This window comes from Paralichthys olivaceus, chromosome 21 (assembly GCF_024713975.1).
Source record: "Paralichthys olivaceus isolate ysfri-2021 chromosome 21, ASM2471397v2, whole genome shotgun sequence".
Lineage (NCBI taxonomy): Eukaryota > Metazoa > Chordata > Actinopteri > Pleuronectiformes > Paralichthyidae > Paralichthys > Paralichthys olivaceus.
Window position 1 is genome coordinate 8,653,166 of NC_091113.1, and position 25,260 is coordinate 8,678,425.

At 43.5% G+C, this 25,260-nt stretch overlaps 1 protein-coding gene across 4 annotated transcripts in view; it reads left to right on the forward strand.

Moving 5' to 3' along the window:
* The window catches only part of ptprea (protein tyrosine phosphatase receptor type Ea), a 47,161-nt gene that overhangs the window by 9,417 nt on the left and 12,484 nt on the right, over positions 1–25,260 (forward strand). For all 4 annotated transcript variants that reach the window (XM_020083479.2, XM_020083481.2, XM_020083480.2 and 1 more), the window contains exons 2-3: positions 13,771–14,054; positions 24,938–25,015. In XM_020083479.2, the coding sequence (XP_019939038.1) occupies positions 24,943–25,015 (73 nt within the window). In that variant the 5' untranslated portion in view covers positions 13,771–14,054; positions 24,938–24,942. The remainder of the gene's footprint in view (positions 1–13,770; positions 14,055–24,937; positions 25,016–25,260) is intronic.

A 25,260-nucleotide genomic window follows, 5' to 3' on the forward strand; every position in this document is an offset into this window, starting at 1 on the left:
CTGCTGTGCGTAAATGTCTATGTGGTTTTTAGGACATCAAACAAGTGTGATGCATTGTATTTACCATCACCTGGTTGTGCTGCACAGAATTGGATTTCCTAAAATTTGCGTTGGGGGTCGTTCTTATGGAATATGTCTGTAATTTTGTCGCACATTTCCTTGTTTACCTTTGTGAGTTCAGCCTCCCTGAGCTGTGTATTTAGGCCGTTTTTTATCAAAGCTGGTGGGCAGTGGAGTGTGACACACAACTGACCTGACTGAAAAATCGCCCTCTGCTTGCTTCGCTGAGGGGCTCAACAAGGAGACAGGAAAGGGTTTGATCATCAGATCTGTGCTCCCTGGAGGGGGAAAACGCCTTGCTCTGCGAACACACGGAGACACTTCCTCATTTGCAGTCTTTTATGACTGCCGGGGATGAGCCAGTGGAAGATGAGGAGGCAGATAGTGGACGCTATACGACTGATGGCTCTGTTAGAGGGATTTCGTCTCCAGTCAGGGACCTGTTTTGTGTTGCTGTGGTGTTGTATATGATTTGAGGCGACATTTAACTGTAAATCCGACACGTGGACAGAACGCTCTGAGCCATCAGTGTACCCTGTCCAAATAGGCTGATGATATATAAATAAAAAGGATCTGCACTGCTAACAATTCATGTGCGATCATATCCAGCAGCTGCTCCACAGCAGGGGGACTACTTCGCCGCTTAATTAACCAGGGAGATGACTTTAGTCTCATGATAAAAACAACTGATTAGTGTAGACAACTTAAAGTCATCTTCACTCTGAGCTGCTCTGTGTTGCTCTGGTGTGTCTGCAGTGAAGGAGCAGCCGGTCCTTCAGCTCCGTGCACTCTCGTCTCACACACAGCCAGAACTCCCACGGCTCTGCATGATTGTTTTCATTAGTCTGTCGGCGGTAGCTTGATATTACTAGCTGCCACCACGGGTGTCATTTTTCCACAAGTTCCAAAAAATATGGTAGAGGTGAATCAGAGGGTTTGCTTTATAGCTTCCCCACCCATGTTGTTACTATCATATCTGTGTGGTGTGTGATATATGAAGCTAACATGCTCCAGGCCAAGCGTTGCATCCCTGCGCCTGTAATTGGTTATTGTTGAAATACGTTTTGTGTTGGGGGGGTTGGGTGTAAGCGATGGAGAATAAACGGGGATATGAGAAGGGGGTGGGTGGGTGTGTTTCAGTCCAAACCACAAGCACAACTGGAAGACTTGAAACACAGGGAGGTGTGGTTGCTCGCTGGTGCCAAAATACATCCCCCCACGATGAAGAGGAATTTTTAACACATCTTTCATTTGCATGTGTCCAATTAGGCTTCCTTCAGATCCTGCTGGGTGTGATGGTGGCAGGGGGCGCCTGCGTCTGGGATCCTTTCTCTTGAAGCACGTAGCGTTTGTCATGGAGGGTGTGCCAGCATCTTTGTATTTGAGTTCAGAACTCATTTATTTTGGTAAAAGAGGAAGTGAATTCTTCCGTTATGTAGAAGATCAGCTGCTTTTCCTGATTTTTATTTGCAATATTTGCCCAAATCAAATCGCACAAATGAAATGATGGTCTATCGGTCGTACAAACAAAAGCCTTTTTAGGACAATTTCTAAGACATTACAGACTAAACAAATAATTGATTAGTAGGACAAATAAGAATATAAAAGAGGAAGAATATGTTAGTTGCACTCCTTCATTAAAAGGATGACAATGAGGTTTAAGGGGAATAAAACACTTTGTTGTCGTCTGAGGAAGAATCCAAACCTTTTTGCTTTGTTGAGCCCTTTTCTTTTATCGTGCCCCCCCCCCAGATAGACCTGGAATTCTCTGAAGTGATCCAGTGAATTATAATGTTCCACTTTTTCATGTTTTTCTTTCCTGGTTAATATGCAGCTCAGCATTTTACTTCATCCACCCTCATTAGAAAACGTTGCTTCAAATATTTTGTCTGGCACAGATCTCTGTAGCGGGTCATTTTAAAACAACCGTATCTACAGACAGATCACAAATCAAAAGTAAAATGATGTTGACTCCTCCGTCCCACGGGTGCAATGAGCCAGTGAACGGTGTGATGATGATGAAATGTATGTGGATCACATGCCATGTTTTTTGCTGTCACCATTTAACCTATTGAGTAATTTCAAACCTTTGGACTTTCCATCACCATGGTGTCCACACTTCCTGTGGAGTTACAGATACTTGTGTCAAGCTGCACAGAAGCTGCTCGGTGGCTCAATGTGGCCAAACCTCAAGGAATATTTTTAAACCCTCTTTGACATGGTGAGATTTGAGGATCTTGATTTTAAAGAAGCAGACATTAAAGGAACTGATATCCATGGGTGTGTGCAATTTGGTGCAGCTCGATTGAGTTTAAGCGGACTGCCGGGCCTCTGCGGAGGTATGCGGTCTCATAAGTGACATTTGAAACTCTCAGAGACGACACTTTGACTACAGATTTATTAGCAGAGCTTCAACATGTGGTCAAATCTACATCATCTCATGCCCGACGTGTACAGATACACAAGTATGATTGGATGATCGTTGTTGAGGGATCTGTCAACTGGAATCTGATATTTAAAGTATAAATGTATTGTCCAAAGAATCATAACATTGTTTGATAACCACAGGCAATGATACCAGTAATAAAAGTGATACCAGTATAATAAGGGCATGGGGAGACTGTTGGAAACGGCAGATCGCCTGTAGCACTGCCGTTTGAGACGGTTTAAGCCTCATCACCAGAGCAGCATCTAATTAATGTTCATTAGAGTCACTCATTTCAACTGCTGTAATTGTCTTTGCAGAGTCACTTTACAGCAAAGAGATTTTGTGCTTGTGCTTGTTTACTTGCTCAAAAACATCTGTACCACTGCAGGTTATAGTGAAGAATGACATTATCTGAAAAACCTTGAGGAAGTTATGCGAGATTCCTAGATTTCAAAGATTTCTCATAGAGGCAAAATGTCAGGAAGGAAAAAAAAGAAGGAAAGCTGGGTGTATTGTATAAGAGCCTCTTTCCGATTCACGTCAGCTGATTGGCAGCTACTCTGATGTCATTTGTTTTTGTGGGGCTAGGGCAGGTCACGCCTGGGGCTGATCTGTGTACCCTCTCTCTTTCCCTCTCCCTCCTGCTTAGTTTCTCCTCCCTCCCCGTCTTCAGATTTTCCTGTCTTCACTTCTTGTTTAACTCCCACTGATCCTCTCTCTCTTGACTCCTGTGTCTTTTCTTTGGAATTCCATCCTTTCAAAATAAAAGTAACATCTGAATGAAAGGATGTTAGCAAAACCCCAGGTATTACACCGTCTCTTAATCTCTAAAGAAATAAAAACAACACAAAGCTGAAAACTGAAATATTCAAAAACTAGGTCAGATAGCAGGAGACCATCATTGTCACTTAGTAAAGTACATATAAGTAAGCTTTGATGAAGCATTCCAGTTTTAATAGAAACACTGATGCTTACACAACACCTTGTTCTGCTTCAGTTCTTACATCTGGAACAGTTTTAATGGTCCCTGTGTAAAATCTAAGACCTTTTTTTCTTGGGGCAAATAAATTGCGCATGAAAGACGCAACACTGCTCACAACAGCCATGGATCGGCTGCCGTCATCAGATATGTGAAGATGTCTAGACAGTTGGGCTCCATTTTTTATCAGTGCTAATTGTTGCCTGTAAATATACATACATTAATAGTTAGGCTGTTTAACGCCCACATTATGATGAAACATCTTCAAAAGTGGCAGACTACAGATATTATTCCCATTCCCACAGCTGACTACACTAAAAGGCTAATAAGAGTTGGCGGAGCTGTAATCTGACAAATCCAGTCTGAATCTGGGGGATTCTGGGGGATCTCGGGCCCCTCTTTGGGCCGCCAGCGCCACTGCTTGTCTAATCACTCCTGACCCTGTTAGAAATGAGTCCTCCTTTGTTACTGAGCGGTACTGTCAGTTCTGGGGGAACAAAAAGTGCCATTGTCTTACGTCGCCATGGCTGGGACACAAGTAATCTGTCGCTGTAGAGCCGCCTCAGGATTGCTATAATCCAGATTCAGTATTAATGACAGCCTAATCCGCACATTTCTGACCCTCTGGAGAGGTTGACATGGCATCTCGTGTTGTTGCTTGCTTGTATGATGTCTCTGATTCTAAGAATGAAGGGGGCTGTTTACGGCTTGTGTCACAAGGGGATGCAATATCCTGTGCTGTGAAGCCACAGATGCCAAGATGCTGCACTTGACTGATACCAGCGCAGACAGTCAGGGCTGTCATGTTGATGGATTTGTCAAATATATGCATTGATTCACTCTGAATTCAACTTTTCTGATAGGGAATTGTTTTTTTCTTTCTCAAATGCATAATTCCTGAAAATATTCTGGTCTGAGACCAGCGTGTGTGACACACTATAATTGCATGTCTGCGCAGAGCATTTCAAAGGACTATGGGGGTGTGCTTGCTCACCCATGCACGATATGGAGCGAGGGCAAATTACATGAATGGTGGTCCTCTACTGTGTGCACTCAGGGGGGGCTCTCTTGCTCTTTGTTTGACACAAAGGGATGCAGAGATGGACGACAAGATGTGTGTGTGAAATCCATCACACAGCTGCCAGCTTGGCACAACGATCAGTAAACCCCCTCCTCTCCATCAAAACCCCCTCCTACATCTTCTTATCTCCGCTGCTCAGAGCTGTACATGTGGGCCTTCTGTTTACGGCTCCATCCAATGATCCACACCAGCAATCCCAGTGACAGGTAGCACGACTCTGACGACCCCCCCAATCTGTCGTCCCTTGAGGTGATGGCCAAGACTGATACTAGCTGGATGGGACTCTGTGGAAGCTAAGCCAACTGAAAGTGAAAACACTGACAGTCACAGACAATGTTAAGAAGGGGATCAGGAAGTCTTGCTTGCTTTACAACAAATTATTTGTTTGTTTTTGTGCACAGAACTTAATGAGCATGAAGGATTTGTTCTATTGTGGCTGGCAGTGGTTACTGTCGCCTCGCAGCAAGACGGTTTGAATCCCGTTTTGTCTGGGGCACATGTCTACATGGGTTCCTCCAGGTACTGTGGCTTCCTCCCACCATCCAAAGACATGCAGATTGGGGCTATGTTATTGGAGACTTTAAATTGTCCATCAGTGTTAATGGTTGGCTTTCTCTATATGTTGGTCGTAAGCTATGCTGGCAACTTGTCTAGGGTGTACCCCACCTTTCGCAAGTGTCAGCTGGGATTTGCTCCAATGTTTGATAGCATACATTATAGGAAAAAATAACTTGCGAAAAACTCAAAGGACTTTTTGAAAGCAGGTTTTCAGAATGTAATAAGAGATAAATGAATATGCCTGTGTGTGTGTGTGTGTGTGTGTGTGTGTGTGTGTGTGTGTGTGTGAGTGTGTGTGTGTGTGTTTAGGGGACAAAGTATGTACTTTTTTAACTTCTCTCTTAAACATTCTGTTTTATCATTCTTCACACAACTTCCTCTCAGTTATCGTCTTCGTGAATTGCACAAAGCGCACTTACATGTTTATTTCAAGTCTACCATTACACCGCAACGATCATGTGAGCAGATGTACCTTGTTTCCCCATCTGTACCAAGTCAGCATTTTTTCAAATGATTGAGCGATTATAGTTAAGAAAAAGTTGTGACTTTATCTGACTTGGTGTGAGCTTGATGTAAACCTTGGACACTGCTGTTGACAGTGATAATATGGATGGTTACAGAATATTACTTGAACTGAGCACTGTGATATTTACAGTGGCTCCTGACAAGATTTACAGACAAGACTAGGAAGAGCACTGACATTTTGGATCTGTAGAGGCTAATAATAAAATCACAGTTTATATTTTCATGATAAACTGTGATGTGGTAAATACTGAGAAATGTCATTAAATGGCAGTTCTGGATATGTTTTATTACAAGAGAGCGGACAAAGGTTGGAGTACCTTTTGTTCATATATTTAAAAGCTAGATACTATACCCCAGAAATAAAAGTACACATTCATTGATAAGCTATGAATAATGTGCACGACCCGACAAATGAATCAATGCCCTGGAAATAAATCCCACCTGTCGATGCTGCCTGATCTCATTTATCTGCTTCATGGGCTACATGTATCACCACAACATCACAGTGAAGCCTTACAAAAAAGTGACATTATCTTGGATCAGCAGTCTTGGGTTGTGTAAGAAGAAAATCAATGGTGTCGCGGCTCGAGTGCGACGTGCCATCCATCAGTCCAGTGGCTGACTGGAGCAGCTACTGTAGATGATGTGCTGAATGGCCAATTTCCTGTTACCTGTTAAAGATGGAGTGCAACAGCAGGGCCTCTTTCTCAGCTGTTGGAGTAGTGATTTCCCTCAGGCTTGCTGCAACACTGCGAGGAAATAGATTGAAACAACACACCATGGTATTTGCGTCTGTAATCGCAGCCCCTGGATAACTAGCAATCCATGTAGAAATCCCATTTTTTGACATTGTTTGAAATGCGGCGGACAGTAATGCTTTCCCCCGGAGAACCAGACTCTAGTCTCTCGGTCTCTTTCGTCTACAGTGAGAGATGAAATTCCATCTTAACTCACATTTTTATAAATATCGAAAAACTGCGGTCGGTGCATCAGCCACCAGCCCTGCAAATGTGATCCGTTTGCCCTCCAAGCTGCGTACTTCGGTTTGTTTCACGTTACATGTCAGTTGCTCAAGCAGCATTGTTATTTACAGTATTTACAGATTATTTACATGAGTGCTTCCTGGAAGGAGGGCAGGGTGTGGGGTTCCAGTTCCCTTCTGTCTGATGATGAGATTACAGTATCTACGTTATGTGCCTGTAGATCAGCCTGGGCGTGTTTGCTTCAGGGCAGTATTTGGGAGCTGTAGTAGAAAGATCACAGTTCAGTGACTGTGATGACTCTAAGATTAATTTACATGATTAAAGCTCCAGCAGGACATATTGGAGCTATTAGTATTCAAAAGGGAATTGATGTCAAAGGAGACATGTTTTGCTGATATTCAGGTTCAATATTTCACTTGGGGTTATTGCACGAAAAGGTTTACGTGCTCTAATATCACTCTCCTGATACTGTCCATCACTGCAGCTCCTCTGTTCAGCCTCTGTCTGAAACTCTTGGTTTTAGCTCCTGTCTCTTTATGGCCACCTGCACCGCACTTGTATTGACCAATCTTCAGCATCCCACTGTCCAGCCTTCAACTTCACTCTTTTGCTTCTCTCTCACTGCTCTTAAAGCATCGTTTTCATTCGCAGGTGTTTTCTGACATACAAAATAGTCTGATAAAACACCTGCCCAGCCTAAAACAGCGGAGATAAAGTTATTGCTGGTGGACATAGTGAAGCGTTTAACAGCTGAAGAGCCACATATTTCCCTCAGGAGACTAAGAGGGTGAGCACTTGTTGAATACTAATGCTGCTCCGTGTTTGCTCGATGTGTACTGTGTCATGTCAATATGAAATGTATAGGTCGTTATTTTATTTACAGTGCTTGTTTTTGCGGCTGTAACTTAGTCATTTAGTCACCATGATATGATCATTTCTTATCAGCAATGTATGTTGACTATTTCCTCAGCAGGGGATTCAAAACAATATGTTAAGGATGGATGATGACGAAAATCATATTCTACTACAAAAAATGTAAATTCTGGATTCATTAAATTAGAAACAATGTTTTGTGGTATTTATTATACAGAAGTTATAAGGATATAAAACAATGGATGATCATACTAATGACTTTAAATTGTGAAGCCAAACAAATTATATTTTTAAGACAAATGTATTATTTATTTTGGACAGAGCCACATGTGTGTGTCAGCTGTGCTCTGCTATTTCTCAATGTTTATTACAGAACGAGCAATTTTAGAAAAAAAACGGATACTTTGTATGGATTATGAGTGTGAGACACACCCACAATAAATATTCTAGGTCATAGCTCGCACATATGCAGTTTTTGGTGAGCAATTTCCTTTTCTAATCTGGCTTAATGTGCCACACAACTGAGCCAAGGCTGAGCAAACTGTGGCATGTGTGTGAGTCCAGGCCGTTGTCACATGCGACAGTGAGACGGTGCCTCTGGAGCAGTTGAATTTATGGCTCCAGCTCTCCTGTATCCTTTTGTCTATTATTTTTTATGTGTTGGGGGCTAGAGTGGCCCCTGCGCTCTATATCTCTTTCTTGTTCTCACAGTCCAGCTAATTTTATACCCCTCATGTTTGGCTGTAGACCGCAGCTCACACGCAGGATATGATGTAAACTGTTTCTCTTCCTGCTTGCGGCCAGGCTTCTGAGTCAGCTGCCATCAGTAGCCAGAAGGGGTAAGGTTTATGTGTACAAAGCATTGTTACGTATTACTTCACAACCTTACTTTGTGTTTGATTTCTCACTCTGGCTAACACTTCTTGTAAAAGAAAGAATCGGAGGCGTACACGGCTCTCTCTTTGTGACATGTGAAACATCTCCATTCCCAGACAAGGTTGCGCAGACAGACAAGACAAGTAGCCTTGGGCTGAAGCCAGATATACACACACACACACGTAGCTTAAGAAATCCACTGGGCTTTTTCAGTTTTTTCCCTTTTGTGTGGGTGTACATGTTTTTTACATGGCCATTAATGTCAGTCTCTGAGTGTGGGTTTGTCTTTGTGTATGTATTAGAGAAGAGTTTGTACCTGCCAACGAGAGGAGGAGATGTTTGTTTCTCACCACTTGTCCTGGAATGCCACTATTTCACCATCATAAATATTTACCAGGTGGGGTTCATGGAGTTTAAGTGTTGCAGGGGAATCCTCGGCTCGGGACTCGTTTAATCCTAACCCCATTCTGTCTGAACTGGGAGAATAAGCTCTGGGAGAGGATGTGAGAGGAGGAAGGGAAAAGAGAAACCACCACAGAGGGGATGTGTTTGGGATTTTGGGATTGAAGGCTGAAGAATGTCTGTTTTTACATGCTGCTGTCATAAGGAACCAGGGATTTTGTTAAGGCCCCTGGCCAACTGTAAATCATGGGACTGAGACTTAGAAGTGGTTTGACGAGCTATCCAGACTGATCATCTTCTCTGTTATTGTTCTGAAGTAGTATACAGGCTTGAGCTAATACATGTTCCATAGGACGATGGAAAACAGGAGTGGACTCCCACACACTTCCACCACATTATTGATTAAAGGAGACATTATGCTTTGCCAGTTTTTCCCTCTGCCTCTGGTGTGTTTCTGTGTATGTAAAAGGTCTGTTCCTGTTGCTCCTGGAACACCTCGTCAGACTGGCCGATACTCTCACACCGTTGTGATGTCACGTGACATCATGATTCCAAACTTTTGCATAATGCACAACTTGTCTGTCCCGCCTACTTACAAACCCAGTGTAAAGCGTGAGCAGAGGTCAACTGCTTCCAGCATTTGATGGACATTTTGACCAATCACAACAGAATGGGGCAGCTGGCCAATCAGAGCAGCCTGGGCGACATAATGAAGGGGAGGTCTTCAAGAGACAGGAGCTAAAATCAAGTGTTTCAGACAGAGGCTGAAAAGAGGAGCTGCAGCAATGGATAGTTTGAGGAAAGTGATGTGTTTTCTGAACATTTTTCATTTTTCACCTGGTCTCAGCAGCAGTTTGTCATCATTGTTGGATTTAGGACATTTCTTTCATTGCAGAGGCTTATTCCATCACTCTATTAGTTATTGATCCGACAGAGCCACAGGTGAGTATTAAATCAGTCTTCTCATTTAGCTGAAAACTAAATAAGCAGCACTATTGATGTAGTCTGTCACAGTCCCAGTCTGTCAATAAATGATCCAGTCCTGCTGCCCAGGCCCTTTAGGAAATTTCCTGATATTTGATTATCACAGCGATTGCCAAGTTTGGAAGAGCTGCTATGTGATATTATCACATTCACGTCCTGCTTGCTTTGGCTAAGGTCCAGTCACTCACTCAGTCGTGGATACAAAGATACACCGGTGTGTTTGGAAGTGAGGCTTACAGGCGAGGGAGTCTCAGATAAACAAAATCATGCTCCTTGTTGCCGGCTGTCCTCTCGCTCTGGAACATTAAACTCACAATGTGCACGCAGCTCCTCAGGGACACGGCTCTTTCCACATCTGATCGTAAAATCATAAAGTCCACATGCATGCATTTGTGTCCTAGCATTTCTATCCTTTCTAATTTGAGCAGCTATAGTTTTGATAGAGGGGCTGGTTTCTGTCACTTTCAGGTTTGCCTGTATTCACCATGTATATGAAGATGGACGATGTGTCTCCACTTCCTCCCACTATTCGGAAATTAAACCAAAATATCCCAGAAATGAGCGATGCCATCTTGGGCATTTGGAGCCAGAGTCCCACCGATAGTAGCACGCGACCAATCACAAGTCAGTCTCAGCTGTCAATCATGACGCATCAAATAACTAAATAAAATCAGACTTACTGGGAAAATAACTCTTAAATAACAAACATCAGTGTGATCAGAACTATCTTAAATGACAGAAACCATTTACTGAAGATGCACCATGTCCTATCCACTGACATGGAGAAGGCATGATTTATACTGTAGCCAGCCACCAGGGGGCGATGGAGAATAATTTTGATACAGAGCTAAAACGTATTGATATGAATGTAGCCAATAGATCTCTGTCACACTGAGCCTTTCCTCTTTTCTCACTTTTACTTGTGACACTGACTGTCACTGCTGCTCTGCTCTAATTAAAGCCTATTTGTAAAAAAGGAAGCATCGCCTCATTACTGTGTGTGCTATTATTTTTCATCATGCAGCATTTAGAAAATAGTCATGCACTCACATTTCCTTTATAGCTTGAGTGAGTATCTCTCAGCAGCGTGTGAAAACTGAAGAATGTTAAATTGAACGCACCCCCTTCATCACACATTGCACTATATCTACAAAACTGCATTTTGTTAGTGAAATGAACCAGTTTTGACTTATTTCTACAACTGTATTGTTCCTTAACTTTTCTTTAAATTAATCATTAATCATCATTTTAGATTATCAGTGTCACATAACCCCCTGGAGAGATCCAGATAACTTCTTTATGGAGGCATTGTGTTGTTGGAAGTGACACACACTGGCAGGTCAGAGAGGACATCTGTATACACAGTGTTGTCCAGATGTCAGGGCTTGATAGCAACTCAGTGGCTGAAGCAACATCTCTCTCTCTCTTACTGTGTGTGTGTGTGTGTGTGTGTGTGTGTGTGTGTGTACGGCAGCTTATCTCTTTAAATGGATTTGTGTTGCTGGACTTGGAGATCTCAGTATGATCCTCTAATCCAATTGACCACAACCCTAGAAAGGTGGACGAGTCAAAGAGCCGTGTGTGTGTGTGTGTGCATATATACTGTATGTGTCTTGTCTTTGAGGGGGTATTTGTCACCTTGGTATTATGTATTTCCAGCTGAATTTAGGGGCTTGTCAGGGAAATAACAGCTGTGTGAGACTTTTGGAGCAAGCATGTTTTGTTTGTTTTTTGGACTATTTCACCTGCAAAAGTCCACACGTTGTACGAAGACAGTTTTTCAGACCTTCGGATGAGACACTGAGAGGCTGCACAGATGCAAGGTAACTTCTGTGAAGTTGCAACACAGACACCAAAGCACAGATGTAGCATCTGATTCACCAGAGAACAGAAATTGCACACAGTGCCAGAGATGATTTGGCATTTTTGTGTGTGTATGTGACTGTTTGTTATTACCCCATGCAAACTCTTCAGGTTTGACTGAAGCTGTCACAGACTTAATGGATCTTAAAACTCCCCTTTTCTTGTTTATTCTTAAGGACAAGCACATATAGATCTACCAGTATGCCTGATTTTCTTTCCTGTAGTATATTATATATTTTATTGCTGAAAACCAAGAGTTTCAGTCATAGGCTTAAAAGAGGAGCTGCAGCAATGGACAGCACAGAGGAGATACATTTTCTCAACTTGACAGAATGCAAACTCTTTCAAGTAATAAATTAAAATGGTGAATCTCAACAAAACATTTGGCTGCCAAGTCGAATACAGTCATTCTAAGTATGTGCTTGTTCAACGAGTAAAAGCCTGTAAAAATGTTCTTAGCTCCCACATCCATCTTTTCTAATCTTTTCAATGTCTGCAGTACGATGGCAGGGTGGAGCTGTCACTATAGCAGCAGTTGGCTTCACGGTCCAGTCCAGTACTGTGAGAGGGCACGTACGGTGACCCTGTGAAGATGGACGGCAGCTTGTTCCTCACAGAACTAGATTATACACACACACACAAATTGGATTCCACATTTAGCAGCTTTGATGTGTCCCTGTGCTTTCTTCTCATGTTCTCGATGCTCTGCCTTCGATTGCATTACAGGGAGGTTCTTCTATTATTCAATAGTTTGCTTGATCTGATTCCACACTGTCAGACCTTCTATAATTTATGAAGTTGAGATGATACTGCATGTGAGCTCCCTCGCAGTGCTTTCCAGGAAATTAGATCTGAAACTGTTTGCAGGTTAAACAAAATTATCTTTTTTTTTAAAATATAGTATCAATGGTCATTCCACTTTATCCTGCTTTCTGAGCACGGACTCTGATGCTCATGCTGTTATTTTGAGTGTCATGGAAATCCTCATGCATGACGCCTCATTTTCTGGGATGTCACAGAGCAAACGCTGACTCCCTGTTTTCACTGAGCGCCAGTGGGAAAGGGACAGGGAGGGCTCCATGGAGGATGTGTCCGTTCATTCATCGCTGAAGCCCAGGGAGAGAGAAATAAGCAGGGTGAGGCCCCCTCCCCACCTTTCCCTCTGCTCGGCTAGACGAAAGTGTCGCCATAGCAACCGGTCGGCATGCTCCCTGCTGTGGTCAGGCGAAAAAAACCTTGTTCCTTTAAAAATGTCAAAGTAGTAAGAGCAGAGAGGAGACAACTTGTGAGACTTGTGAATTTCTGGGTTTGGACACGGTGTTAGATCAACGAGAAGTGAATTTGCCTGTGAGAGTTTTCACCCAGAATCCTTCAGTCAAAGATAAAAAAACGTACATACGAGGTTTCCAGACTCTTTGGCTGCTCAGCCTTCCCAGGTAGATAAATTGTGCTCCTTCTCACACCCCTCACTCCCCCCCCCCATCCGCCTTTCAGGCCTCCCCTGGGTAATAGCAGGGATTATATATTAGATGGCACCAACCTGCAATCTCTACTGCAGCTTATGCACAGCACATGCACCAGTATTTTCTCATGTAAACAGACTTAAATTTCGCAGGGATCAAAATGAATATGTTAAATAATGAGACAAAAATAGGTTTGATGTAAAAATCTGCAGTGAATCGGAGCTGATGTACATATTTTTTAGTTTGTAAATGAGGTTAGCCTGGATTCAAAGTGACTTGTACTCTGATTTAGTGGCTGCTGGATTTGGAGGACTAATTTGCATTGCAGGCGCTTTATAAAGTGTCACCCCCAAAAAATGAACCCACTGAAATGTTCAACTAATTTAGAAGTCTTTTTCTTCACCATGGTTACATTTTGCGACCATCTGCATAACACCCTTGGGCACCCTCTCAGACTTTGTGCCATCTCCACCATCCCGACACTGAAGAAAAATACTTTTATTCTGAATTTGAAGCTTAACAGCATCATCATGTATGAAGAGTACACACATTAAACTTCACTGCCTTTCTTTTTCTGTTCCCTTTTTAAGACAGGAATTACACCTTACCCTACTTCCAGCTTTCCCTCATTGTCCGTCTCTTTTTCTTTGCTGTGTTATTAATCGAGCATCTTTCTCACTCTGTTAAACCTAAAGGTGGTGAGCAGCGTCCCTCGAGAGTCGCAGCGCTGCTCTGCAAAAATTCAGGCCGACTGCTAGAAGTGAAACGCCGAGGCCCATAGTTCACCGCTGCCCGGATCCCAGGGATCGTCTCTCCTCCCTGGGCTCAGAGGCAGACCTCGTCCTCCTCCCCACCACCTCCGCCCTCAACTTCTCACCGAAGACGATGGCGACGATGTGACCGCTGGACCCGGTCAGCACCATGTGACCTGCTGTTATGGATCTGAGAATCAGCACACATTGAATCAACGCTCATCCAGGTAATCCAGCACACTGCGGCATGCATACATAACACAGCAGGAATCTATTCACTGTGTTCAATTAGTCTCATTAGTCTTCAGCATTTCAGGTGGAGACAACTTTTTTGGTTTCTTCATACATCGATTAACCTTTTTATCTCTAGTTCCCAGCACATTTTCTTCAGCAATTCACTTCCTCAATCTGATTTGACGCCCCAGTTTGTCGTCTCTGTCATCTGATAGAGAGGACTAAGAAACAGGAAGTGTGACTATGGTGTAAACGGTAACAGTTAACAGTAAGAACCGAAAACTGCACAACAAAGTGTAGAGTAGAAGAAACAACATTAATTTGGTTGTGCATGCTGCAGCTTATTTAAAGTAGAGGTGATGTTTGGAATATAAAATGGTTTGTGTGTGGGTGTGATTTGGAGTTTGTGCTGTAGTTTGTGCAGATATTTGGATCCTGAGAGACCTTGTGTTGATTAGTTGGTTAAATTTTATTGTCGTGCCCTATAAAAAGAATTAGCATTTTCTCTCTTTAGCTTCAACTCGAGACTTAAGTGCCGTCGTCATCCCCCAGGATACATTTGTTGGCATTACAGAGATTTCAGCTCTAAACAAGATGTTGTGACATTTGAATTGACCAAAAAAATTAAAATTGCGTGGCTAATAGAAATGTTTAGTCATGTTTACTGGTTTTACAGCTGCAAAACCCCCTCAACACCCTGTTTTTGACTTCCTCCATTTAACAACCACCTTCATTGTTGTGTAATTCAAATATTTTAGTCCCCACCAAGCTGTTAAATGACTTGCGGAGGTGTGTGATCACGATAAAGCGAGGACAAAGGCATCGTACTGTAGACGGTGGAGCCTAGATCCTAACACGGAAGGAAAGAGAAAGGAGAGGAGACTGTTTGTGTTAAAAATGTGGGACTGAAATGGTTGTTTGTCTTTGCCAAGTCTGTGTCTACGTGTGGAACCTATCTTATCCAGGGATTTTGTCAGGAGTGTGTGGCAAGTCTTGCTCCCATTTCCCCTCCAGAGCAGAGCGGCACAGGAAGCTGGTTGGCTGGCTGCACAGGAAAGGAAACAGTCTCTATCTAAGAGCAGATGGAGGACAGCATGTGCTTACACTGCAGAAACACACACACACTAACACACACATACACAGAGGCATGCAGTCACAGCCTTAGACACACACACAAGGAACTATGTGCAAGTACACTAGCTTTTATTAGAAGTGCGACCCAGATTGCATGTCACAAAAGTCAGCTCTGAAGAACGTGAGGTTTTCACAGAATTCTAGTTAGAGGAGAAGGGTCAAGGACACGTTCATGTTTTGAATTAACTTTTTAGTATTTGCACAATAACAAGCAATTATTTTTCTTGCTTGGAAGTTGTTTGCATTCATTGTATTTATACTTTACTTATTGCTGCAGTCCCTTGTAGCTCCTCAACCATCAGATTTCTATTTACCAATGAAAACCCAACCTGGGTCTTAAAGTATTTGCACACAAGCTCTTGTTTTCACTTGGTGCTGTCAGGGTTTTAGAAATTGAAAAAAAAATCTGATTATGTAAGGTATGACCTTCACACACTAGAAACCCTGATCCAGTGACCCCAATCTGTCAGCTCCTTGGTGTAAAACAGGCAAATATTATGAAATTCGCTCCACTGTTTCAGCTCATAAGCTGCTTTCAGACTTGCACTGAAGTCAGGACGTTTTCCTTTTGCAGTTTGTACGTCATGTCCTGCCTCCTGCATGCTATACCCAGAAGCCATTAGTCGCCTGAATGTTTCCTGTTGTCTCAAACACTAATCCGCGAAATCTTGTGCTGCGTTCTTCATATGGGAAACTCTAGAAAATGTATAAAGCCTATATTTCTATTTTCCAGAGTTCATGTCTGAAAGTGGTTCTGGATAAAGACGTTAGCAGAACTGAGATCTTGACCCTTGTGTTACCTCTTCAGCTCGCAGATCAGATTTGTCTTTTGCTGAAATTTTGTGACACCCAATATGTCATCACCTTCTCCTCCTCCTGCCTGGTGTGTATGTCCAGGATTTCTCATGCCCTTTCAGGCCTCTGCCTCTGTCAGGAGCTATTAGCGATGGGATAGGTCTCCCCCAGCATGGAGGCCTTTCTTGCAGAGCGTTTGGCTGTAGTGTGTGTGTGTGTGTGTGTGTGTGTGTGTGTGTGTGTGTGTGTGTGTGTGTGTGTGTGTGTGTGTGTGAAGACTGGATGTTGTACTTCCCTCTTCCAAGAGGGCAGCGAGTTCTCCGAGACTTTAGTAATTTGCTCTCCGTATGGTCTGTGTATGTGTGTGTTTTCTCATTCTTGCAGTAAGGCTGCTTCGGAGGACGGACAATGGGGCTCACCATGGTGCCCAAGGCCTCTCTGAATGACTCATACTCCTATAGAATTCAAGCAAAGAGCAAACACCAAGGTCACACTTAAGCTTAAAAAAGTATTGCTCATAATGTGCTCTGCAGGGCCTGAGGAAGGATTGTAAAAAATGGGTTAGGGGCAACGGAGTTCCTGGTTCCGCTTCCAGTTTGGAAATATCAGTTCTTGATTTACTTGCTCGTCAAACCTGTTGTTGGCGGCTGTGTGATATCGGAGCATAAAGGCACCGTTATTCTGGAAAGTGAAGTGTGATAGCGCCAGGTTTTGCTATGGCAACTGTAGCCAGGCGGCAAGTCTTGTTCCCATGCAGAAGTGGGGCCGTTTCAAGAACCTGGAGACAGAGTCCTCATATCCCTTTTTCATTTAAAGAGGCACAGGTGGGTTTTTATAGTTTGCGTCAGCTCCGGGCAGACAGACGCTGTATCTCTGCAGAGCAGCACAGGCAGGCCCCCTCATCCTTGCAGCGTGGGCCTGCTCACTCATCCCTCGTGGTCCCACATCTCCTCTTCCCTCTCTTTTTTCCTCCCTCAGAGTGAAGTGGCTTTTTGTTCTCCCGCAGCGGTGCTTATCACTCGCTTCTCCACCGCTGGCCCCCTCCGCCCTCCTCTCAGGGAATAAAGGGATATTTTGGGGTATAGATCTTATCTGTCTTGTGCAGAGTGTAGTTATCTATGTTCGAAAACAAAATGGGGGGGGGGGGGGGGGTTAAACAAGATCCCCCTGTTTTTTTGGGTGAGTCTATTCAGCTTGTGTCAGCGCTGAAGTTAAATAAATCTAATGCCAGTAGAAAAACTTTGTGGATTGTCATCATTACAGGCAAAGACACTGCGATTTATTTTGAGTGATTTAATTTGAGTGAAGTGCGTTTATTTTTCCCGCAGGATTTCTCAATGGCCTGTTATTTCTCCGCCTGAATAACATGACATACTGTATAAATGAGCCATTCATTCTCAGGGGAGACAGTCTGGTTGGTTGTAATACTCTAAGATCAAGTCTCCAGACAGCATCTGACTCAGCTGTTATGATTCTGCATGGAACTGCATTTTAATCCGTCTAATCCTTTTTAGTGACCATAAAACTTCAAAATAAACCTAATGTAATCAGTTTAAGGAGTGATTTACCCATAATGTGACAACCAGTCATCCTTTTATTTATTGTTCCAGGTTTGTCCTGATGTATTAACTGAGTTTATGCAATTCCAGAGGCTTATGTTCAGAAGTATTGTGGTTACTAAAAGGCTAGTAGTGTGTTTCTGAATGGATTGGTTAGTAAATGCACTGAAAAGCAACCACACATACAAAATTCACTCCAATAGAATCGATTTGTGACATTGACAAAATTCCATTGTTGACAAACTCACAAACTGTCCTTTAAGACCCATTTATGTGCGACTAAGAACTATTTAGTCTATTAGTCTATCACTATAATTCATCTTCCTTTAAATCACGATATATAAAACCCAGCAATAAATTTCATGTCAGTTTTATTCACAATCCTTTCTTCTTCTTCTCTCTCCTTCTCTCTACACGTCTCCCTCACACACACCAGTACCTGCTCTGGCTGCCGGTAATCACAGAGCGCTGGGTGATAATGAGAAGTGTCACAACACCGGTTTCGTCATTTTCAGCCCAGCTGCCGCTCATTACGATGGCCGTCGATGGCTCCGATTCCGGGCCATAATTGCTTTGCCTCTGAATAATTGAAAGAGGGGACGGTGGTAAATCCCAGAGGTGTCGGGGGCGGGAGAGAAAGATGGATGCGTCGGGATTCAGCTCTGTCGGGTTGGGAGGTGTAAGGGGCAGAGAGGACATGATGAGACCCTGACTGGGGAGATTGTCTCACACACACACACACACACACACACACACACACACACACACACACACACAAACACACACACACACACGTGTTGCAGATGATGGACTACTGGCGGAATGATTTCTGCCTTGGTGGCCCTCAAACAGGCTCTGGTTCATGTATTTCCTCTGTATCCCTGCTGTTGCATATGTGGGTTTGTTGGTATTTTCAATTGTTGGCAGATTTGGTGTAGTGACATGTGCATGTAGTGTGTCTGTGCATTGATCAGAGGTGATTAAAAGTACAACTGTCTTACACATACACAACCATGCAAACACAGACTTAATGACACAACAAGCCGACCATGTGTTAGATCAGATGTGGTGTTTGCTCGTGCAGACCAGACCGTTGTAAATATTTACTGCCACTATTTGAGACTGTTGGTTTCCATGCCTTACTGGAATGTGATGGTTGCTTATAAATGCTATAAACGCTGAACACATGAAGTTACTTGCTAAATCAGAGCTGCTCTCAAATACTACAGTTATGGCTGGAATGTTTTTAAGAGGATTATCATTAATCACCTCTCATCTAGTAGCATGTTATTTTTTTTTACTAATATGCAGCTAAAAGCTCTAATTTCCAATGAGGACTGCCGCTAATGGCAGAGCTTTCAGGGTCAGACCAACTGCCGTCATATCTTAGTCAACAGGATGCTGTGGCCAACAACTGGCAACTAGTTATTTTTTCCTGCTTTTCTTTGTTCTTATATTCCGTAAATATTTCTCTTATGCATGCAAAACGAATCACATATGCATCTCTCTCGCACATTCAGCCACGATCTCTGCGGGAGATGCTACACTTGTTCCCATAGAGGTGGAGGGCTGATGCTGCAGAGCGGAGCCAGTGGGTCTCCAAGGTCATTACCACTGCCACAGCGTCTGGGCGCTTGGGACAGAGGCAGGAATTGATTAATGACAATGCTCGGAGTGCGGGAGGGGAGGAACCCAGAGTGTCGAGAAAGTAGAAACTCTGCGGCAGAGGTAGATGTGTTACTGTAAAATTGGACTATAGATGGAGTTAGTGCAAAACACTGCAGTGTGACACACTATACTACAACTACTACTGATTACAGTATAGTATATTGTATAGTATATATAATATATATAATACCAGCATGGCAAAAGCTGGAGTCATACCAGGTTTGAAGTGAGTCTGTATCATAGGTTTTCTTTTTCTTTTCTTGTTCAATATCCCACAGGTGCCACATTGGTAACTAGGTTACCAAGGTAACACATGGAGAGGAACAGTAGTATACTATACACATTTAAACAAAAATGTTCTATTCATTGTGTATTTCTTTAAAACTTGATGTTCATCAGATCTAAAGAATAATGTGTCACAAGTAGGAAGCTGTACTTTGTGGTTTTATTTTAAATATTAGAAATGTATACACGGGCTAAACTGTGATACAGTCAGATTGGAGATGATATCAGCAGGAATTTAGGGGATGAGTTTAGAAAGAGCAACACTGAGCACCTTGTCCATCTAGGTTATGCTGCATGGGAAACAGTCGCACATCTGTGTGAGCAGATGGACACCGCAGCTTCATTTCCTCAGTCGCTGCTGTGAGTGTAGTGCACTGTCCTTTAAATAGCTAACCCAGCCCAGGTTTACACACTGCAGCTCCCCAAAGGCAGAGAGCAGCGAGTCGGAGACGCGGTGATACGAGGACGACCTACTCAAATAGAGAGCGTGAACTTATTCAATGTCCCGCAGCGATCAGGTCAAAACTGACTGATTTAAAACGTATTGCTGCAATCCTTTTTTTTTTTTTAGAGGGGCTTAATAAAATCCATAAGATACTCAAGCACGGAGAAAGACGAGTAACCCAGCGACTCTGTATTGGATTTCAGCAAAGTTGTGGGACTCAGAAGAGACACATCACAAAATGATGTTTAAAATCAATGTGGAGGTGTAGGTGTGCTGAACTCAAGTCCATAAAACCAGGATATTTCACAAAAAACATTGGCTGCTACAATTCCCATAAATGCATCTTACTCAGACCTTTATTGATTTTTGGTAATTTATTGAAGTTCTGCACATTAGTTGCAGACTCTATGACCAACCACAGAAAATATTAATAAGCCTCTAGTACTAGAGGCCTTAGATTGAGAGAGCCTGACATTTGCAAAATGCACAACTAGCAGCTAACAGAAGCCAGGTAAAGAAAGAGAGGAGGCATTTCCTTCAAGTGCTAGAAGTGATTGACCAATCACAACAGAGTGGGCCAGCTGGCCAATCAGAGCGCCTTCTTCACGGCGGGAGGGGGGGTCTTAAAGACACAGGAGCTGAAACAAAGTGTTTCAGAAGGACATGAATATGTGAATAATGTGTCTCTTTTTTCAGGTTGATACATTTTACGTTTGTGCCACAGCAGTGAGAAAATTCACAGAAGGCTTCATACCACTGGTTGTTTTTCCTCAAATCAGCTGTCTTGCAGGTTTTTAGTTATATATTTAATAAAAACGTGCGGCCTAAAGGGTAAACAGTCTGGCAGATTTTTTGCTCAGAGGACACAATGTACCTACTGCCCGCTCACCCTGTCACATCGCCCCTACACCCACATCCCATTTTCCAAATTCCCCAGCTGATGTATTTGAAGAGACAGAGAGACTCTGTGCCCAGAGAGGCCGTGCGCAGTGGATCTGACAACGCTCTGTCGATGTGAAGGCGTGATGCTACGGGGAACAGTGCATTTCCTGTCGAGGCAGAGACAAACCAATGCCTCTGTGTCACCGTCCAGAAGGTTTGTCCTGTCTGACAGGGAGGTGTCTGTGGCTAATTAGGGAGACAATGCAGGGGTATCATTATGTCACTGGGGGTTTTTTTAAACCCAGAGTGAAAGAATGACAGAGCGGCGAAGCACGCCACAAGGACAACACAAGCCCACAGAGAGGAATGGTTCATTCTCGAAAAACAAAACACTGTCAGGGAAAAATATGTATCAGCTTCCTGTTTTGGGGAATATAAACTACAGAATTCCCACATGGCTCTTTTTCATGTTTGTGCTTTAATAAAGAAGCAAAAAGAGGCCTTGTGTTCTCTGGGTCATGTGACGTAACCATATCAGCACACGTACGTAAACATGTGTTTTTGTGCACGAGGTATTCAGAGGTGACAGGTTGTAATCGGTGGAGACAGAGCTGTGAGTCACACAGTGCATACCAGGTGCTGGAGGTCTAACATCACACATAACTGTGTTTAAATGTTGTCCAACAGACACGCAGCACTGTGTGTAGGTTAGAAGGTGGTGTGGTTGTGATCGGTGTTTGTGTTTCTATGTGTATTCTTGGAGAAATGTTCGGTGGCTTTCTTGCTTTCACACCCGTTCTGTTGTGTCTGCAGGTCTCACTGCTGTTTGCCGCAGTGTCATATGAGATGTTGTTGTTCTTCTTCTTGTGCTGGTGGAAGGCTGCTGTTCATCTGGCACTTAGCATTCACAAATTGCAAAATGTAATGTCACTTAATGCAAGTACACTTTATTGAAACAACTTCATCTGTTGTGTGAAAACAAGTTTTCCATACATGCACATGGTCCCTGTTCAGACCTGGTAACATCCATTCTTACAACTGGCATTAAAATGCATATGCCCCGAAAATAACAGATAAGGATCATATAACACCCGGTCGAAAGTTTTCCTCGATACAGAAAATGCAGATTATATTTTCAGGTACAATGTTTGATGGGGTCAGATTTTTCAGATTTTTTGTGAGGTGTCCTGGTGGTCTGAGGGTCGGGGCTTTGCTGTCAACCAAGGGCCAGCCAGCTATGAACCTTCATGCCCCATTCCACTGATCATGCCTCCACTATCAGTCATCTAATGTTATCTTCTTTAAAAATGTTTTTTACTCGGTGTAATAATTTCCTCTGAAGTGATGTAAAATATCAGAGATTAGAGCAGTTAGTTCAGAATGAATAGGTTTTTGGAATCACATTGAGAAAAGATTGCATCCAAGCCAATATAGAGTTAAGGCGATGAGTGTTGTATTAAGACTGACGGAAAATTACAATCCCGATATAGTGTTCATCAAGTCCAGGACCATGAGACAGCTCTATGTCTCTGCCTGCGTAACTGGGGACACACATACCGCTGAAACACAGTAACTGGCTGGCCAAGACAATAACTTTCCCCGAGGCGGCTTGCAAATGTCTCCTATCGGAAAATAAGGACGCTTTGGAACTCCCCGCAAGCTGACATCTCCTGTGACCTATTTTCATTATGGCTGACGGTTTGTGACTAGCTCTGGAGTGCTAAATGGAGAATACAATACACAGATGAGGGCACGAAACAATGTGATGATAATCATTTGCCCAGAGTCTGACCCTGGCTAAATGATGTCCAACACTAAAAGTCTAATTTGAGACCTGTGGTCCAGGGCTGGTTTCTGCTGAGTGCGGAGAAATGTGGGGAAAAACGAGATTAGATACCCAGAGGAGTAGGAAGCAGTGTTATTTATAGTTATGCAGGGGACATTTCCCCACAACGATAGAAGAGAGGAAGTGGGTGATCTCTCCGACGAGATGCTGTAGAGGTCAGGCTGGAGAAGATGGGATGAACGGGCTGCGGTCCTCCAGGAGTATTTGAGCAGAGGTCAGAGGTCGAACTGTGACAGGGGGACATCTTCAGTGATGATTGAGAGGGTATAAAGGGATGCTTAGAAGAAGCAAGCAATGCTTAGAAGCACAAGACAGCCGTGGGGCTGGCTGTGAGCACTCTGCTGCACACACACACTCACTCAAAAACAAAGCATAGATGAAATTCAATGCAGCTTGTGTAGGGGAAAGTCCCCAATGGGTCTTTCTTGAGTGTATTTCCACATCAAAAAAGAAATCCTCGGGCCTCGCTCACAGAGTCCGACTCTGAGGATTCACTCACACTGTACTAACTCGGCTCAATTTCCTCCCCCTCACTCGAGCTTGTGACATTTGCAGCAAGAGCCTTAAAGAGGGAGGATAAAGAGGGAGGACGGTCAGAGAACGGAGCGGAGGAGGGCGGGGGGTGCTCCTCTCCTCTCTCATTAGAATTCTCTCATCAGTCTTCCCCACGGAGTGGAGGCTTGACACGTCAGGGTTTATTAATCGCTCCAGGAAATATTATTGACCTGGACCTTCTGCTCCCCCTCTGCAGTCAGTGTCCCCCCCTCTCTCTCTCTCTCTCCCTCTCTCTGCTCAGCTGCCTACACATTCCTCCGGTGTCCTGGCTGGACACATTACAGGACACTGCGGCACAGCGTGGAGGCTTCAACACACAGTGTCTTCATTGACTATGCTTGGCCTGGGCTGTCCTTCTCACTGCAGCTGCAAAGCAACACACACACACACACACACACACACACACACACACACACACACACACACACACACACACACACACACACACACACACACACACACACACACCTGCAGCCTTGGTGAGACAAAGCACACAGCTCTGCTTCTTGTATGCGCACTCTGCATAGATTCCAACTTTCAGAGGTCTTTCGGCGAATATAAAAGAAACACCTTTCATAACTGCATCTTGAGGCCAATTGGGTTTCATGTCCAACCAGGAGCTTGAAAAGGAAAATAGAGATGCTTCAATTGGAGTGACGTGAGAGCCATTTTGAATGCTCACACGTAAGAATCAATAGAAGATGCTCCTTTATCCTCCCACCTCTGTTCTTCTACAAGGAGAAAATGAGGGGATGATTTATTATAGAGTCATTCAGCTCACACTCCTGGATGTCGCCGTGTGCGTGTGTGTGTGTGTGTGTGTAGGGGCTCTGGACGGATGCTTGTGGGTGTGAACCTACAGCTCTTCATGTGCATGTTTGATGGGGTGATGTTATCAAAGAGCGGAGTACGGGGGTGTGTTAAGCCTCTTGCTGCCCTACTCTCCATGATCTGGTGCGTCCAGTTGAGCACGGCTTAAGCAGCACTCATTTGCAGATCAGGCCCTGGCATGCGTGTTGTATGTGTGACCGCGTGTGTTGTGATTTCTTGACATGTAGCACGCCAACACCCTGCACATGCTATATCCTGGAAATCACACATTTCCCTGCGGCAGAACAGCGAAAGGAAAACAGCTGCTATCAGCTCTGAGTGGCATTTACAAAAATCGGATAAAAGACAGATAAAAGCTTGAGTATGTGGTTTTTAAGGGTGGTAAAACATTGCATTGAGTTGCGGTTCTGCAATAATTACGTTTGTGGACACGCTCGCACACACATGAAACCTCCTTTGCAATTTTATACAAATTTAAATCAGACATTTTAAAAATAGCATTTTTCTTTCCTGGCCTGGATGTTATCTTTGCAATTTTTTCTCAATGAGTCTGAGGAAGCAACATGTTCATTGACTTGGAGTATTGTGCCTCCAAGTGGACGTGTCAGGCATTGCACCAAGGGTTTTATGACAGGAGTAATGAATGACCAGGATATGAGTGTGTTGTTCCATTGTGTCTCGGTGAACTTTGCACCGATGAGCACATTCCTGAAAGCGGCCGTCATGAATAAAGTAATATGCCTCAGATCTGTCAATAGCTTTTGTGTTCCCCTGAATGGTGATTATTGTCTCGCAGTCCGAGTTCTCATGAATCTGGACGTTGCAGACATGCCTGGCGCAAAATTTAATATCCGTCTTCATTTTGTTTTTCTGCAGTCACAATGGTCCCACTTCTGTTCTTGGTGGCGACCACAACAACTTCCAATTCCACCGGCAATGGCAACCATACACAAGGTAAGAACATCAGCGATGCACCTCGACATGTGAGGCTGAGTAACACTGAACAACGACATCTCTCTGCCACCCACCACAGTCATCACTTTTCCTGAAGATATGATTATTATGTATCTTCTGCTGCACATGCTTGATAATAGCCTTTTTGTGCAGCCTTGTTATTACTGGATCACAATGAACCTCTGCAGCCCCGGACAGTCATCTGCGGCTTACTGTGTCTTTATAAACACAGCTAATAGCTGCCT